The sequence below is a fragment of the Capra hircus genome, chromosome 3, assembly GCF_001704415.2.
Source record: "Capra hircus breed San Clemente chromosome 3, ASM170441v1, whole genome shotgun sequence".
In the NCBI taxonomy this organism is placed as follows: domain Eukaryota; kingdom Metazoa; phylum Chordata; class Mammalia; order Artiodactyla; family Bovidae; genus Capra; species Capra hircus.
The window spans coordinates 35075160-35093767 of NC_030810.1; the positions used below are offsets into that span (position 1 = coordinate 35075160).

Here is an 18608-nt window from a genome sequence, read left to right on the forward strand (position 1 = left end):
GTTCAGTCGCTCAGTTGTGTCCGACTCCTTGCGACCCCATGAATCGCAGCACGCCAGGCCTCCCTGTTCATCAACATCTCCCGGAGTTCACTCAGACTCATGTCCATCGAGTCCATGGTGCCATCCAGCCATCTCATCCTCGGTCGTCCCCTTCTCCTCCTGCCCCCAATCCCTCCTGCCCCCAATCCCTCCAAGTAAGCTTATAAACAAGGTAATATTGGGCAAAAACTTAGAGAAGGTGAAGGAGTTAGCATGAAGATATTTGAGGAAAGAATATTCTAGGTTGAGGAATCATTCAAAAGATAGGTACTAAGGTGGATGTGTGCCTGGTGTGTTTGAGGAAGAAGAGGAGAACAGTGTGACTGCAACAGAATGAGCAAATGAAATTATAGATGGAGCCAGAGAAGTTGAAGAGGGCAGATTATGTAGAGCCCTTTATGAAGACTTCAATTTCCTTTGAGTGAAATAACATCCTCTTGCAGTGTAATAAGCAGAGCAGTGACATTAACTGTTTTAGGCTTCAATAGACCACTGTAGCTTCTGTACTGAGGATAAACTAGGAACAAGGGAAAAGCAGAATTCAGTTAGGAGGCCATTATAGTAATCTAGGAGAAACATAATGGTAGCTTGGATGGGGTGTAGTTAAGTAATAACAGAGGTGGTGAGAAAGGAGCAGGATCTTGACATACTCTCAAGATAGGGTTGATTTATTCATGAGTTACTGATGGATTGGATATAAAATGCAAGGAAAAGAAAAAAGAGACAAAGGTTCCTGGCATGTTGTGTTTTCATTTGAATGCAGTTTAAAATGTTGTTAATTTCCCTTGTGATTTCTTCTCTGACCTTTGGTTGTTTGTAAAGTGTATTGTTTAGTTTCATAATGTTGGGAGAATCCTGGGATTTTATTTTGCTTTACTTTTGGTTTTGTTTTATTTTTGCTTTTTGATTTCTAATTTATTTCTTTTGTGGTCAGGAAGCATATTTTATATAATTTATTCCTTTTAAATTTACTGAGTTGTTTTGTGGCTCAGGATAAAGTTTATCTTTTAAATATTTCATGAACACTGAAAAAGAATCTGTATTCTGCTGTTGTGTGGGGTGTACCTGCCACTTACATCAAGTTAGTTGATAATATAGTCCAAGTTTTCTATCAGTTCAGTTCAGTTGCTCAGTCGTGTACGACTTTTTGTGACCCCCATGAACTGCAGCACGCCAGGCCTCCTTGTCCATCACCAACTCCTGGAGTCTACCCAAACTCATGTCCATTGAGTCGGTGATGCCATCCAGACATCTCATCCTCTGTTGTCCTCCTATCCTCTGCCCTCAGTCCCTTCCAGCATCAGAGTCTTTTCAAATGAATCAGCTCTTTGCATCAGGTGGCCAAAATACTGGAGTTTCAGCTTTAACATCAGTCCTTCCCACGAACACCCAGGACTGATCTCCTTTAGGATGTACTGGTTGGATCTCCTTGCAGTCCAAGGGACTCCCAGAGTCTTCTCCAACACCACAGTTCAAAAGCATCAATTTTCCTGCACTCAGCCCTCTTTATAATCCAACTCTCATATCCATACATGAGTACTGGAAAAACCAAGTTTTCTATAGTCTTACTGATTTTCTGTCTACTTGTTTTTGCCAGTTACTGACAGAAATACGTTCAATTCTCTAAATAAAATTGTGAATTTGTCTATTCCACCTTCCAGCTTCATGTTTTTAATTTAATAACTTGAAACTATGTTATTGAGGGCATGAACATTTAGGTCTGTATGTCCTTTTGATGAAGTGAATTTCAGGCAATACGCATTGATTTAGAATCTACTTTGTCTGACTTTTGGAGAAGGAAATGGCAACCCACTCCAGTATTCTTGCTTGGAGAATCCCATGGACAGAGGAGCCTGGTGGGCTACAGTCCACAGGGTCGCAAAGAGGCGGACACGACTGAGCGACTTCACTTTCACTTTGTCTGACTTTAGTGTAAGCATCCCAGCTTATTTTTCATTCATACCAATTAGTATGGTACATCACTTTCCATCCTTTTACTTTTACTAGGTCTGCTTTTATATTATAAAAGGGTTCATTTCAGACAGCATTTAGTTGGGTTTAGCTTTTTAAATGAAATTTGGAAATTGCTACCTGTTAATTGGTACATTTGAACCATTAATACTTACTGTAATTATTGATATGATTGGATTTAAATCTATCATCATTGTTTGCATTTATTTTCTACTTGTCTTATTTGTTTCTTGTTTACTTTTCCTTCTTTTTTTGGTTTATTCTTAGTATTTATATGTGATTATTCAATCTCTATTCATATTTTTGGGCCTGCCAGGTGGCTAAGTGGTAAAGAACCCACTTCCCAATGCAGGAGACTGCCTGCAATGCAGGAGACCTGGGTTCGATCCCTGGGTCAGGAAGAGCCCCTGCAGAAGGAAATGGCAACCCCCTTCAGTATTCTTGCCTGGAAAATCCCTTGAACAGAGGAGCCTGGTGGGCTGCAATCCACAGGGTCACAAAAGAGTTGAACGTGACTTAGTGACTAAACAACAACAATTCATATTTTTAACTGAATACTCTTCCTTCAACCAAAATTATGCTACTTAGCTGACAGTATACAGGTATTTTTACAGTACACTTTTATTTCCCCTCCCAGTATTTTATGCTGTTGTCAAATGCTGCCCTCTATCATGTTACAAACTCCACAGTACATTGTTATTATTGTTATCTTAAACAATTGATTATTATTTTAACAGATTTTTTTAAAATTAAGGAATTGTATTTTTATTCATTTACATATTATGTCCAATACTTTTCATTTCTTTGTGCAGATTAAAAATGACTATTTTCCTTGTGCCCAAAGCCTTTTTTTTTTTTTTTTACTATTTCTTGCAGTACTGCTCTGATGGTTATGAATGCTCTCATTTTTGTATGTGTAGTCTCCTGCATTGGAGGTGGACTCTTTACCATTAGCACCACCTGGGAAGTCCTTGTATGTGTAGAAAACATCTTACTTCCCATTAGTTTCTGAAAGATAGTTTTGCTGGATGTAGGATTTCAGGATGATCATTTTTCCTTCAGTACTTTAAGGATGTTATTCTAGTCTTACTGTTTATGTTTCTAATGATAAATCTGTCATAATCCTTATCTTTGATAAATGTGTCATAATTCTTATCTTTGTTGCTCTTTATGTAATTTGTCATTTTTCCTTGTACATTTAAGGTTTTTAATTTACTGCTAGTTTAAGCAATCTGATTGTAAGGAGCCTTGGTATGGTTTACTTCAAATTCCTTATATTTGAAGTTCATTAAACTTCTTAGGTCCATGTCTTTATAGTTTTTTTTTTTTCAATTTTGGAAAATTACAGCCATTATTTTTTCAATATTCTTTTCTTTCTGTCTATTTGTCTTATCTCCTTCTGAGACTCCAGATTCTCATGCATTAGGCTTCACTATAGCATAATACCATTCTGAGGACTCTAATCCATCCCACATGTGTTCCTCTCTAGCTGGTGGAAATTTGAACTATTCCCAACTCTGTGTGAGTTCTAAAAATTTCTCCACTTTTTCCTCTTGTTTCTTTTGCTGGCCTTGGGTAGTTTCCTCAAATGCCTACATTAGCCAAGTTTTCACGTGGAGACTTCAGGGCAACTCTTTGGAAGTCTCCAGAAAGGACTCTCAGGGCATCTCTCCTCATTGCTACGTTGTACCAGGTATTCTAGACATCTCGGCCTTCGTGAACTTCATACTCTATTCCTTTAGCTCAAGGAGAATGCTGGGCTGTTTGGAGTCCCCTTTTCTTGTTCAGTAAACTGAGCTTGCCTCATTTCCTTCTCTCAGGAATCACTGTTCTGTGCTTCCTGATGTCTAAAGTCATCCAGAAAGTATCACTTCATATATTTTGTCCTACATTTTATTTGTTTAGAATGAAATGGTAAATCTGACTTGCCATTTACCAGCAAACTGGAAGTGGACATTTACTGCTTTAATTTTTCTATGGCCCAAAAGATCCTGTGATCTTAAGATAAACACACATCTATTAACTCTGTCTTTAGGTAATAAACCGATTGTTTCACATATAAAACTTTAGCCTCAGTTCAGTTCAGTGCAGTCACTCAGTCGTGTCCGACTCATTGCGACCCCATGAATCACAGCACGCCAGGCCTCCCTGTCCATCACCAACTCCCAGAGTTCACTCAGACTCACGTCCATCGAGTCAGTGATGCCATCCAGCCATCTCATCCTCTGTCGTCCCCTTCTCCTCCTGCCCCCAATCCCTCCCAGCATCAGAGTCTTTTCCAATGAGTCCACTCTTCGCATGAGGTGGCCAAAGTACTGGAGTTTCAGCTTTAACATCATTCCTTCCAAAGAAATCCCAGGGCTGATCTCCTTCAGAATGGACTGGTTGGATCTGCTTGCAGTCCAAGGGATTCTCAAGAGTCTTCTCCAATACCACATTTCAAAAGAATCAATTCTTCAGTGCTCAGCCTTCTTCACTTTAGCCTAGAGACAGACTTATGTATTTGGTATTCTAATAAAGGACTATGTAAATAACAAAAATCAACTTACTTTATTTCATCTTGGTAACCCAAATCTTGATGGTTAAGCAATGTTTCCAAAAGACTCAAAGTCAGATATAATCCATGTTTCCCACATATAGCTCTGACCTGCAAATAAGAAAAAGATTTGAAATTTCAGTATAATTAAGTTGATTTGAATTTACTTCCCATTATTAGAACTTACATAATTTGGACAAAGAATGAATAACTAGGAGTGGAGTATAGCACTAGAATAATATTTAGGACAAGAATGTTCAACGGATTGCTCATCAACAGCAAACTTTTTTATGCTTGACACAGAGGCATAGTTCATTACTCAGAAGCCACTGTACTTTGAAATGCTGATCTTACATTTTTAAAAGCTATGGAATGAGTGGTCAAGGCCCAGAAATTATACATACTTATTATATAGGTGAATTACAAAGTGTTTTTTTAATATTGACTTTGATTTACAAAAGAATCTTGTTTTATTTTATATACGAGGAAACCAAGACTTAGATTGACTTTCTCTATGTCACACGGTTAATAAATGATGGAACTTAGTCTAGAAACCAGATATTCAATTAATATTTGTTGGATGAATGAATGAAGGGTCACTGCAACTTCTGAGTACTTCATATTTTCTAGCCAATAAACCAGTTCAGTTCTCAAGCTGTAGGTGTGCGATACTTAGATTCAAACACATAAAACTTTTAGGTTCTGATAGTCTTTCTTGTGTGTTCAGCGTACTGTTTAAACACAGAGTCTTAAGAATAAGGCATGATTTATTTTGAACACTGGAAATGCTGTCTGTGATTTGTGTGACCTCAGGAAGTTCCTAAATCTTTTTATGCCCAATTACTTCACCCACTAAATAAGATTAGTATTTTCTACTTCTCAGAAGAAAGTAAGCAGTTAGAATAATGCCTGGACTTTAGGAGGCATTTGACTAATGTGTGTTGAAATGAAGAAAAGAAGGAAAGGAGGGAAAGGGAAGAAAAAGGGAGATAGAGCAGACAGAGAAGAGGGGAGAGGGAAGAAAAGAGGAGAGGGGGCGCAAAAGTACAAGAAAGAGAGTGGAAGAGAGAGAAATGGGAGAAGGAAGGAAGAGGCAAAGAAAGAAGAAAAGAAAGGAAATGTTTCATTTCGTGTTTAGACTAACTGTAGCTACTGTTGTTATTTTGAGAGGAAGTTCCACATAGTGAGTGTATTACGCATGTCTTTTAAATCTGATGCTTGGCCATCATGGGACCCTGCTGACCCTAGAGAAACTGCTTCTTCCAGGCCTAGCCAATTACTAGAGATAGTAAAGGACTTACCTGAAAGTATGTCTTTCATCTGCAAACCAACTACCTCTTTTATTGAGGTTTTCACACTTGGGCCACTATTTCCAGGTCCTGATTACTCCAGGGCCAAGTAGTAGGCGACTAGGAATGGCTCCTGTGCCCCAGAGCCCACTGAAATTATTCAAACTAGCCAGTCCTAAGCCTTTTTATCCTGCTTTTTCTACCCACAATAAATGCTCTTGCCCACATTTTCCCCTACTCACAATAAATGCTCTTGCCCACACTTTCCCCTCATCCCCTCTGCCTCCTGACCAACTCTGGTGTTTCACCATGTGGCCCATGTGGTGTCTGTGCCCCTCCTCTTGGGAACTGTGAGTAACAAACTGTCTTTCCGATGGCAATCACCTCCTCATCTGTTGGTCTGACCATACTTGGATAATATAACCTATATTTTAATACAGTGACAAAAGCCTAATCTTCATTTGTCTTTTTGGAAGGAAACACCAATCTGGGTTAGAAACATGTTACTTACTAGCTGTAGAGGAGTATTTCAGGGAAGGAAAATGACAGATATAAAGCATGAAAAAAAGGAATAAGAGTGTGCCAGAAAAATAAGGAGTTGAGGATAATTCCAGGCAGAAGAAATGCATGTGTAAATAATGGGTGAGAAAGAGCATTGTGCTTTTTAGAAACTACACGTATTTTGGCATAATTCACTCTACTATAGTTTTATACCCCTTTTCACTGGGCAGTAAATAGCTGTTCATTACAGCATCTCTAAAAGACTGGCTTATTGAGGGTTGGATTGTGTTTCCTTCATTTTCCTATCACCATTGCCAAGCACAGTGTTGAAAATTACTTACTGAATAAATGAATATATAGATGAATTAAGAATGAATGAATTAGTTAAAAGTACTGAAGGTAAAGGCATAGGTTAGCAAAAATAGAGTGGTAGAAATTAGTTATGCCATTTTACTCAGTAAATAAAAATCAACTTATCCTCATGATTAAAGCATATTAATGTATTTTTAAACATCAGTATTAACAGGTTATTCTAAAAACAGTTTATTTACTTCTGGCAACGTTGAGTTTTGCTCTAGGCTAAATGAACAGCAGATTAGAAATAGTACGTCAGGGTTCCTGGAAGTAGACTGATTGATAGCTGCTACAAACTGACTGCTGACAGTTGTGGAAGAGCAGTAGCAACATCTACCAGAAAATCCTGGCAATTTAGTGTTATCTAGGATTATTTTTAAAATCCTTGAATATTCATTATGATGTCCTTATTCAGTAAGAAAATGTTTGGTTGTATATAGTTTCTTCAGTTCAATAAAGACATTTAAAAAATCAAATGTAAATAAAGTACCTATGTTATTTAGAAAATGACAAGTAAAATAAATATTCATTTCCTCAAAATGCTCCTGGAGAGACTGATGCACAGATGCTCTCTCTACTTCCTTCCCATTTATGGCTTCATTTGCATTTTATCCCATCACTCTACTTAAATTGTGTTTACCAAGTCGTTAGTAACCTCTGAAGTTTTACATTTAATGACTACTTTTCAATCCCGATTGCAGATGGTCTCTTTGCAGCCTGTGACATGGCTGAGCTTGCCATCCTTGCGTAAGTCTCTTCTCTTGGCTTTTCTTGATCACTCCCACATCTCTCTGGATTATTTTTGGTCCCTTTCCTGGCTTGTCTTCATCTACCTGCTCCTTAACAACAGGTGTCCTCCTCAACCTTCCCTTCTTACCTTCTATTGTGTCCTTGAGTAATCCTAATTACTCCCAAAGCTTCAACTTCATGTTGAAGACCCTTATGCCATTATTTAGCTTTACTCTCTCAAGCTACATCAACATGCTCAAAAGTGAACTCATCATTCTTTCCTTTGCCTCCCCAAGCCCCTTTTCCACTTCCTGTCTTAGTGAATGGTACCACCATCTAGTCAAAGTCAGAACCTTGGGAATCATTTTTCATTCCTCCTAATTCGGGATCTATGTTCAGTTAAGTCACCAAGACCTACTTTTCTACCTGCTTAATATCTCCATCCCTCCTGCTACTTTCCTAGTTTAAATTCTCATAATTTCTTGCTCAAATTACTGGAACAGCCTTTTAAAGTTTCTCTCTGTCTCTAATTCTCCATATCTATTAGAATGCTCTTTTCAAATTTAAAATTTGATATCATTCACTTGTTTATTATTCTTCAATGATTCCACTGGAGCCTCAGGATAAAGTCACATTCCTTAGAAAGGCCCTTCAAAAACTGGTTCCTCCAACCATTCTAACATCAACTTGAGCAGCATCTCCCACCATCCCCAGTCACCATGCACTCACTGCATTCTGCCTATATGAGTAGTTTAGCATTCCCTGAACTAGCCATGCTCTCTTCCATCTCAGTAACATTTCACATTGTACCTTTTACCTAGAAAACCTTTCCTGTCCTTTCTTCTGCCCTACCACAATTCTTTGCTAAATTCACATGTCCTCTAAGATTCAGTATTTGCTTTATTTCCTCTGGAGTTTTTGGGTGAGGCTAGGTTGTTATTCCTTCTCTGTGTTCAAAGTTACTGCCACCAATGTGTTTGTCATACAAAATTGTAACATGTTTAAAATACTACCTTTTCCCTGAACTCCTGGAGAACTCTGGAACTGAAATCATAATCGTGTGTTGTCCTCAGTGCCTAATCACACTGCCCAGAGCACACTGAGTGATTAGTATGTTGAATGCAAGAATACACATGCCATATTGATCAGAAAGATGGTGACTGGTTTGGAAGTAGGGAGTGATTTGAAACTAATATAAATCATTTATATTTTAGGGCAGAGTGTACTGATGGAGAAACAACTAAACACAAAAAATGAGCCTGGCCAACTGCAGAAGAACGTCTTACAGTTTTGGTCACTTGGTAAACTAGTGTCATAGCTGTAGTCTTGCCAAGGGAACAAATTTCACATTCATAAGCCCATGTTCACTCAGGAATGGGATTCCCTCCTGATGATAGTGAGGAGGTTGCACGAACATCAGGCAAAGAGTAATTAGAGGTAGAGTAACCTGCGTTCTACCAGTTCCTCCTGGCAGGAAGGTCTGGGAGTAGTTTGGAAGGGCTTTGCGTTATAGAGCAGAAAGGAGTTCAGAAGGTAAAGAATATGGATTCTGTATGAAAGTGTTAAACTGAACCTCTATGCTTGGAAACTTCTTAGGTTCCACAGCCTATTGAATCCATGGACGAGAAAGTGCCAATGTTGATCATCCAACTCTTTCATGACCCCATGGACTGTATGTGCCAGGCTCCTCTGTCCATGGAATTCTCCAGGCAAGAATACTGGAGAGGGTAGCCATTCCCTGCTCCAGGGAATCTTCCTGACCCAAGGATCAAACCTGGGTCTCCTGCATTGCGGGCGGATTCTTTACCATCATACCTGGTAAGAATAATGGTCAAGGAAGTTAATAAATAAATCTATGTGGATCCACATTGCCCTCAGGAGTTCTTCCTGAGCCACCACTGAATGAAGGATGTGACAGAGGGATAGAATGAGCGAGTCCACAGAACGAGGATGACAGATATCAGGTATGTTTTTATACTCTTCTTTGAGGTTGGTGACAGTACCATTGATTTGAGTGATAGGACCCATCGATCATCCTTCAGAACAGCTTTAAGTTATCTGAGGAGGTACAGGTGATCAGTGAACCCTCTGAAATACTGGCTGTGAGGATGTGCTCTTCTCCCTCTCTGAATACAGCATGCATAGGTTTCATGAGAAACTTAAGGAGGTCTGAGGTCCTCTCCCTTGTGCCCTTTAGAACTATTGATCAGAAAGAGAATTCAGATGACCTTTCCCAGTCACCTCTGAAGTCCTGTGTCCAGCAACAAGGATGCTGGAGTGCAACTGCTGCTGTGTGTCATACCCAGTGTCCACTGGGCCTCAATTTATCTCACATTCTGGGGAAATACATTTCTATTTGCCATGCCTCCCAGAACTGTAATATACTTTGAGTGAGTTCCAGATGTCTTAAGAGATGCCAGATGGCTCATGAGAGGCAGACCAGCTTCAAGGAAAATGTGCCCCATTTTCTTCAGTATGAACCACAAATTTAAGCTTTCAGGGCCAGCTGTGGGGGGAAGACATTCAGAGCCTGCTCTGACAGCCAGCACTCCATGTGGCCATCAGTTGACCCTGGGAAAGAGCCTCCTTCCTTAGACTATTTTGCAGTGATAATTTCACCAAACACTGATTAAAAAAAAAAAAAAAAAATATATATATATGGAAGGGAAACCTATTTCCTGAGTGCCTCACATATCAGACAGTATACTAAGTGCTTTCACATACTTATTTTACTTAATCCTCACAATAGACACAGGAGGTAGATATTTGGAGCCCACTTTTTTCCAGATGGAAAATCAGAGACTCAAAGAGCTTATGCAAATTTCTTTCGATTTTCAAGTCATTCATATTCCATTCTCTGAGTGTCATCTGAGAACATTCAAGCCTCACTGACACTGTTGTGTATTTTCTAATCTGACAAAAAGTGGTTCCTGCTTAGTCAATTTCTGCTGATCTTCTCAAAAACACAATAAAGGCCATTTATGATGTGTGGAATCTCCTGTAATGTTCTCTCTTCCAGTGACACATGCTTGCATGATTAATATTCATGTATACAGCACACATGCACGCTATCATGTGACTTTGCCTTTGCATGGCTAGCTGACTGTATCAATGAAAAAGTGCACAGAAAGCTACTTCTGTCATAGAGTAAGAATCCACTTTCAACATATTGTGTCCTTGGCTTCTTAGTAAACATCACTTGCTCTTTTGAATTCTCTGACTCTCAGTTCTTAACCCCTGTTTACCTGGATGAAAGGCATTTTCCAATCTTTGCTTCAGGACCTTTTTTTCCTCTATAAATTACAATCCTTTTTGCTACTCTGGATTTTTAATTCCTGTATCCTAGACTCAGTAAAATCTTCCAGCCATCATTTGCCTATTGGAGTTCCAATTCTATTTCTCAGTGTCCAGTATTCTTGTGTATTTGAATCCTGGCTCTGCCTCTTGCTAGCTGTGGTCCTTGAGAGATTCAGTTGTCTTCTCTGAGAATCAATTACTTCATTTATTAAATGGGTATTATAACATCTACCTAGATCTTCCACTTACCTGTAAATGTTAAATGAGTAAATATAAGCAAAGCATTTAATGCAGTTGTTTGGCAGTTTAGGAAGAACTTGGCAAAGCCTGGTCATGCAAGTTGCTGTGAATGGAACTGCACTCAATGTGGTCACTATTATCTTACCTGTATCCAAGGTAATCTCATGACTGGAGTTTGTTTGGCTGAATATAACACATGAGTTGATATGGTTCTGGATCCTCTTTTATGAAACATATCTATCCAGTTAATTAATGCTCCAAAACAGCATTGCTAATCTCTATCAGCAATAAACCACATCAGTTCCTACAATTTGGTGTCCTTAAAGAACAGAGTACCACCTGCTGACCTCACCGGAAGCTGGTAGAGGGTGTGATACATGAACACTTAGCTTTGGAAAAAATATTTGTTTTCCACTGTGAAATATTATTTGGATATTGTCACATTGTCTATTGTTAGCATAAAACATAGCCCAGTGTAAGTAATTCCTGGGCCAATTCAGCATATTTCACGATTCTTTACTCTTGTTTTTTTTTCCTCTTGGGTGCAGAAAATAAGTTAATTGTGAGATGTAATCCACAGGTAGAACACAGATCAAAACTGGGCTTTTTTTTTTTAAGTTTGAATTTTTATTTCAGTGTCTTTAATCACTTTAAAATGTATTTTAAAGCATAATTTCATTTATTCACTTTTGGCTGTGCTTGGTCTCCACCGCTTCCGTGTGGGCTTCCTCTAGCTGTGCTGAGGCCGGGCCACCCTTCACTGTGCTGGCTTCCCGCTATGGTGGCTTCTCTTGTTGCAGGGCACGGGCTCCAGGGCCTGAGGCTTCAGCAGTTGCTGGGCCTTGGCTCAGCAGTTGCAGCCCTTGGGCTCTAAAGCACAGGCTCAGTAGTTGTGGTCCGTGGGCTTGGGGATGTGGGGTCCTCCTGGACCAGGGATCCAACTCACGTCTTCTGCATTGGTGGAAGGTGGATTCTTCACCACTGAGTCACCAGGGAGGCCCTCATTTTAAAGTTTCTATTAAACAAGAAATGGCTTGATTTCCAAAGAGATGGCCAATTTATTACATGAGAAATTAGAGGTAAAAACAGGATAAGAAAATCTTTACTGTAAACATTCTATTTTCTTTAGCTCCTTATTTTCCTCTTAGTTGATTAAAATTTGGGAAATGATTATTACACTTACATAATATACCCTGAACTTAGTTAAAAATTTCCTAGGACCTACATAATTAGTATATATGCACTCTTACTTTCAAAGCTAGCCAGTTTTGGATCTCAGTATATTTATTCTTAGTGAACTGTGCCTTCTTACTATAGACCCAGTGCCCCACGATAGCCTTCTGGACATGAATGAATCTGAAATCTAACTTGGGTTACCTTGGGTGGGGGCAGGCAGCCAGAGAATGAGCGATCTTCTTTTCGAAAACTCAGGTTGAGTTTCTCTATGTTGAGTTTGGCCTTGGTTGCCCTCAGTGCCATCTTCAGGACTTCCAACAGGCTCTCGTTCACTTCTGACCTTGAGTTGTAGTCTTGAGGGGCAATACTGCTTGGAGAAGCAGGAGAAAGGCTGTGAAAAGACGATTTACTCAAAGCTGCTGTGGGTTTTCATACCACATTTCTTACCCCTGCTATACACTGTGGAACCAGAGAACCCACCCAGCAAGGCCTTCTAAATCTGGGTAACCTCATCATGGGACTGCAAGTGGAGATTGCACAGGTCAACTAAAGTTTGCTCTGTTCTACTGAGTCCCACAGTCTCTTCTCTCAGAGGTACCAATCCATTCAACTAGATCATAGATTAAAATTTGTAATCCACTAATTTTTTTCCAGGTGAGGAAAGCTTAGAATTGACCTTAGCAGTTTACTTGCCTATTTGATCTTATTAATACTTTTCTTAAGTCCTGATAACTATTGACAGCAAATATCAATAGCAATTTGATAGCAAATTCCCAAACTGTCCATTGCCACAAGCAAAGCAGAACCTACCAGATCCCTGTAGCCAGGGAAGCTATCTAGAAGGAAATCTTGAACCAGGTAAACTTCCTTCATTATCCTTGACTCTGCTCTTTGAATCTGGAAAACCCAGAACATTTTTGGGAACAATTAGTTTCTTACTCTCTGGCATCCAAATGTATGGAGTTACTAAGCTAGCGTATCTGTTTGTTGTTTCTTTAAATGATTGGTGAAAAACAACAAGGTGATAAAGTGTTATAGTCATTTATTTTATGAAACTACTTTGAGGTGTTTACTCACTTAACATTCCAGTGTATGTGTTCTTCCATATCCAAGCTGTGCTATCTCCTTCAGAGTGAAGTTTTCCTGTTTCCTCTGTTTCAACTTAAGTTCCACTTCTCTAGACAGACATTCTATGACATCCCCCAAACTCCATTCATGTAAATCAGTTTCCTTTCAGTGGTATGCTGGTAAATCATTAATGACCAGCTCTCTAAGATAAAGCCGTAATCTGTAGCCTTACTACTTTTCATGGTGCAAAACTCCCTCCGTAGTCAGTTTCCAGTTGCCAATATGATGTCCCTGAGTGGGGCACTGGGAACTGAGGTTCATAGTCAGCCCCCCTAGTGCTCCTGAACCCCCTGCTTGAGAAACTCTTTCAAATTTCTTTGTTCTTTTCCTGTAAAAAGTTTCCCTCAAGTTGCGATTGCTTCCTGATTCTTTTAGCTCTTGTTTTCTGTCTGACCTCCCTGGCACACAGTACCATAAGCTGTGAGCTGAGTCTGTTTTGCACCTATATCTGTGGATCTTGGACAGATTGGCTTTGCCAGTCTGGTGTATCTGTTCCAGATTTGAATCAGAAGGTTTCCTTCCTCTTTCCTTTTCTTGTAACACCGGTTTCTGTAGGAAGGAATTCATAAGAAAGACTTTGGCCCTCGGCTCAGTACACGGAGTACTGAATGGGAGGTTTTATATGGAGCCTATTTACTGCAGCTGGTGGATTTCATAGAAGAACCTTCTGCAGGAGTTTACTTCATCTGGTCCAACTGAGGTGATGAAAGCTGTTACCACTGGTGATGCTGGGGGCATTTTAAACATCATAGAGCTGTCCCACATAAAGCTCTACCTGACAGAACATGGGAGGGACTTTTTCTGAGCTGTACATTAATTAATAAAGAGCCTGGATTCATTATAGGCCATCAGTCTTGCACTTCCGCAAACACACTGTCTGGTTTATATAGAGCAGCACCTTCTGTGATGAATTCAAAATGATATCTTTGTGGACCTTTTTTATATAGTAGATATCCAAATGTTCCTGCAAGTGAAATGATGCAAGCTCTTTGGATAATTGGAGGTGCCAATGACATTCCACAGATATTTATTGAGCATCTCCCATGTGCCAGGAACTATGCTAGAACTATGCTGGACACTGAGTTGGCCAGGAAAGACACTATTCCTCACCTCAAATGTCAAAGAAGTAATTATAAGCACAATGACTACTATAAAAAGAAAGGGCTATGAGGCTATACAGCAAAGAGATATAACCTAGTCTAGGGCTCAGGAAAGGCTTCCTGTCTAGGATTCATGAGACCCATATCTGCCAGTAAGTGGCCATTTATTCTGATGCATCATCTCCTACTTCTCAGGTTGCAAATCTCACTATCTGTACTATATGAAGTATGGCTGCTGATTATTAAATATTGCTAGGGATTTATGGTTCTCAGCAGGGAATTTGCTCCAAGTGATAGTTGACTGGTGTACCCATATGGCACCATCACTTTCTTTGGACTGTGAGCCCTTGAGGGAGACATTGAGCCTTGCCAATCTCTGAATTCACTGTGCTCAGCAAAGTGTGCCTGGCAAACAGCTGGCATTCAATGGATGCATGTAGAATGAAGTAATGCAATCAAAAAGGGCACACTGCACATTGTAGAAAGGAATCAAGTCTATCACTTGGTCCAAGAACAATTTTATAGGAAACCCTGCCTTTTTCCTAGAGTGAAGTGACATACTTCAATGCCATGGCTCTTAACCACTATGTCAGATTATTTGGAACTGGAAAGGATGTCTTCTGGTAGTAGTAATAGTAGTATTAGTTGCTCAGTTGTATTTGACTCTTTGCAACCCCATAGGCTGTAGCCTGCCAGACTCCTCTGTCCATGGAATTCTCCTGGCAAGAATACTGGAGTGAGTAGCTATTCCCTTCTCCAGGGGATCTTCCTGACCCAGGGATCTAACCTAGGTCTCCAGCATTGTAGGCAGATTCTTTACCACCTGAACCTCCAGGGATAGTTTCAAATAGTAACAAACCCTATCATGTACCATTTTTAAGAACTGTGCATTGACTAACTCAGTTCCTCTTACAAATCTATAAAGTGAAGGGAAATCTATCATTGTTTCCATTTAACAGCTGGAGGATGGAAGCACAGAGAGGGTAAGTGACCAGCCCAAGTTTACAGAGTCACTAATGGGCTGCTGCTGCTGCTGCTGCTGCTAAGTCACTTCAGTTGTGTCCGACCCCACAGATGGCAGCCCACCAGGCTTCCCCGTCCCTGGGATTCTCCAGGCAAGAACACTGGAGTGGGTTGCCATTTCCTTCTCCAGCGCATGAAAGTGAAAAGTGAAAGGGAAGTTGCTCAGTCGTGTCCGACTCTAGTGACCCCATGGACTGCAGCCTACCAGGCTCCTCTGTCCATGGGATTTTCCAGGCAAAAGTACTGGAGTGGGGTGCCACTGCCTTCTCCACACTAATGGGCAGAAACAGGAACTGAGTCTAGGTTTCTGTCAATAGAAGTTATGCTCCTAACCACTGCATTTTGTCATTTTTCGTGGAGAATACAGACTATCATGCTTTACTGTGTCTCATCTCTAATGCTATTCCTCACATCCTATATTTATGTTGGGTTATTTCTTTCCTTTGAGATTATATGAAGGAATTACTGATTTCTGTACCTCAAACCTTTTTCTGCTAGTGTCTGTAACCCAGGAGTTCACTGTCCGAACATATTTCTGGAATCATACCATGTGGACAGGAACTCTGCCTGGTACACACTCATTTATTATTTCATAACGAGGTTTTTCATTTTCACATGGCAATCTCATAAAAAAAAGGTGCATTGTTGCAAATAACTATGTATGCATGCTTGCACAGGAGGGAGAAAAGAAAACTATAAGCAAAAGGCAAAGCATTGGTAAAGCATAAAGTGATTTTGCACTGGGTGAAGTTTTCAAATGTATTACTTCCAAGATCCCTGCCAGCTCTTGAATATACACACTATGCCCATAAATAGGGAGAAAAGTACCTTTGATGGCTACTGCTCTGAGTTTCCTTTACATTGCTGTCCTCAACTCCTTTGTTTTGCTCTGTATCTTCTGAAGCTGCAACTTTTAAAAACCAGAGCAGCTTTTCATAATTCACCTGAAAATTAAATATCAAAGAGAACATCCTCATTTAATTTACACTTAGGGGAAAGAAGATACCTGCTGAGATAAAATGTCAGTTCAGTTCAGTTCAGTCGCTCAGTCAGTCGTGTCTGACTCTTTGCAACCCCATGAATTGCAGCACGCCAGGCCTCCCTGTCCATCACCAACCCCGGAGTTCACCCAAACTCATGTGCATCAAGTCGGTGATGCCATCCAGCCATCTCATCCTCTGTCGACCCCTTCTCCTCCTGCCCCCAATCCCTCCCAGCATCAGGGTCTTTTCCAATGAGTCAACTCTTCACATGAGGTGGCCAAAGTATTGGAATTTCAGCTTTAGCATCATTCCTTCCAATGAACACCCAGGACTGATCTCCTTTAGGATGGACTGGTTGGATCTCCTTGCAGTCCAAGGGACTCTCAAGAGTCTTCTCCAATACCACACTTCTAAAGCATCAATTCTTTGGCGCTCAGCTTTCTTCACAGTCCAACTCTCACATCCATATATGACCTCTGGAAAAACCATAGCCTTGACTAGATGGATCTTTGTTGAGATAAAATGTATTTGGAAAAATTTTTAGCATTCAAAAATTTAAGAACAGATTTTAAAATATAGTAATTACTAGTGCTTTTTTTTTGACCAACAATTCCTTTTATTTTCCCTTCTGGACATATGGTAAAATGATACTTCCTGGTTGTTTTGTGGTTGAGTAGGGTCATGATCAGTTCTGGCCAGTGAGTTGAGAGCAGAAGTGACTTGCACTACTTCTGGACTGAGGATTAAACTGCTAACATGATTGTCCCTCCGCCCCCCGGCCCAGATATCTCTTTATCCCCTCTGCCATCACATCCACGAATACTCCAGAGTGGATGCTTCATCAGCCTGGATTTGGAGCTAAGATGATGATGGTACTGAGAAGAGCCTAGGCAGGACTCATTATGAAAAATAAGCTTTCGTTTTTTCAAGCCACTGAGACTTTGGGGCTCTTTGTTACAACAGCATGACCTAGCCTCTACCTTCTCTCTCTGTCTCACAAGTCTCATATATTTATTATATATACTATATACTTATATTTAGATATATTCAAAAGATAAAGTCAGATTACTTGGGGGCAAGGCTTTATTTACCTAAGTGAAAAACTTAAGACTTTCTTTGTTTTACATAGGAAAAGACTAAAAGAATGTCATCCATTTCCATTGGTTGACTGGGTGATTATTCTAGGGACTCTGATGGGCAGACAACTCCAGGGTAGTGGAGGTGGGTAGCAGTGGGGAAGGGAAGCCAGATAAGGTCCTGATAGAAACTGGGACTCAGGCTGGAGAATTGACTTGAACTGAAGATTCATAAAGGTTGCACTAATAGGTTGACATTGTATTGCTAAATACTTTTCATAAATATACAACTAATTCTATTTTTGCAGGTTAGGAGTGGGCAGGAGACAGAACCTACTAAATATTAAACATGAGGCCAGGTAATTTGCATTTATTATATTACTAAATCTTCCCATTAGCCCTATGAGATTGGTTTTGGCCTGATTTTCCATCAACACATGCTCGTTTATGATTTTTCCATTGCTATTGTTTCTTCCTGTTTTAGGATATTATCTTCTCACTCCCAGAATTCTGTTACACTTGGACTATGCTGTGTATTCACTTACAGTGTGAACTTAGGAAGTGCAATGCTCAGAAAAAGAACCCTGGCCTTATCTTTGGGGAACCTTTATCTCTGCCCTGGGCCTGCCATTAATTCTCTCAGTTTCCTGAGCAAGTTCTTGATCTTCTGTGTTTCAGTTTCCTAATTAGTAAAATGATGGTAATAAGCCATATTTCAAAGATGCCTCCCATCTCTAAATCTCTAGGAACTGTCATGATACATCTTTATCAATTTCTCCATTCTAACCTCAGAGCTTATAGACTGAGCAGCTTGTAAACAGACCTGTTGTCTTGAATCTGTAACTATTCCAATAGTTAAGAGCAGACAATGAAAGTTGGGACAGGAAACCTTTTAAGAGAAATTAAACAGGGCTAACCCCCCTGGTGGTACACGGTGGTATGGTCTTACATGCTAGGCTTCAGCATTATGTGAAGCAAGAACTTCCAGATGTCCAAGCTGGGTTTAGAAAAGGAAGAGGAACTGGAGATCAAATTGCCAAAATTCACTGGATTATAGAGAAAGCAAGGAAATTTCAGAAAAAACATCTATCTCTGTTTCATCGACTATGCTAAAGCCTTTGACTCTGTGGATCATGACAAACTGTGGAGAGAGAGCTCTTAGAGAG

General features: G+C 40.0%; 1 protein-coding gene across 1 annotated transcript in view; it reads right to left on the reverse strand.

The window, feature by feature from the left end:
- Positions 1-18608, reverse strand: part of C3H1orf87 (chromosome 3 C1orf87 homolog) — an 83906-nt gene that overhangs the window by 35499 nt on the left and 29799 nt on the right. Inside the window, exons 5-7 of the mRNA XM_005678339.3 lie at positions 16212-16327; positions 12334-12499; positions 4560-4657 (exon numbers count right to left, since the gene is read on the reverse strand). Of these exons, the coding sequence (XP_005678396.2) occupies positions 4560-4657; positions 12334-12499; positions 16212-16327 (380 nt within the window). The remainder of the gene's footprint in view (positions 1-4559; positions 4658-12333; positions 12500-16211; positions 16328-18608) is intronic.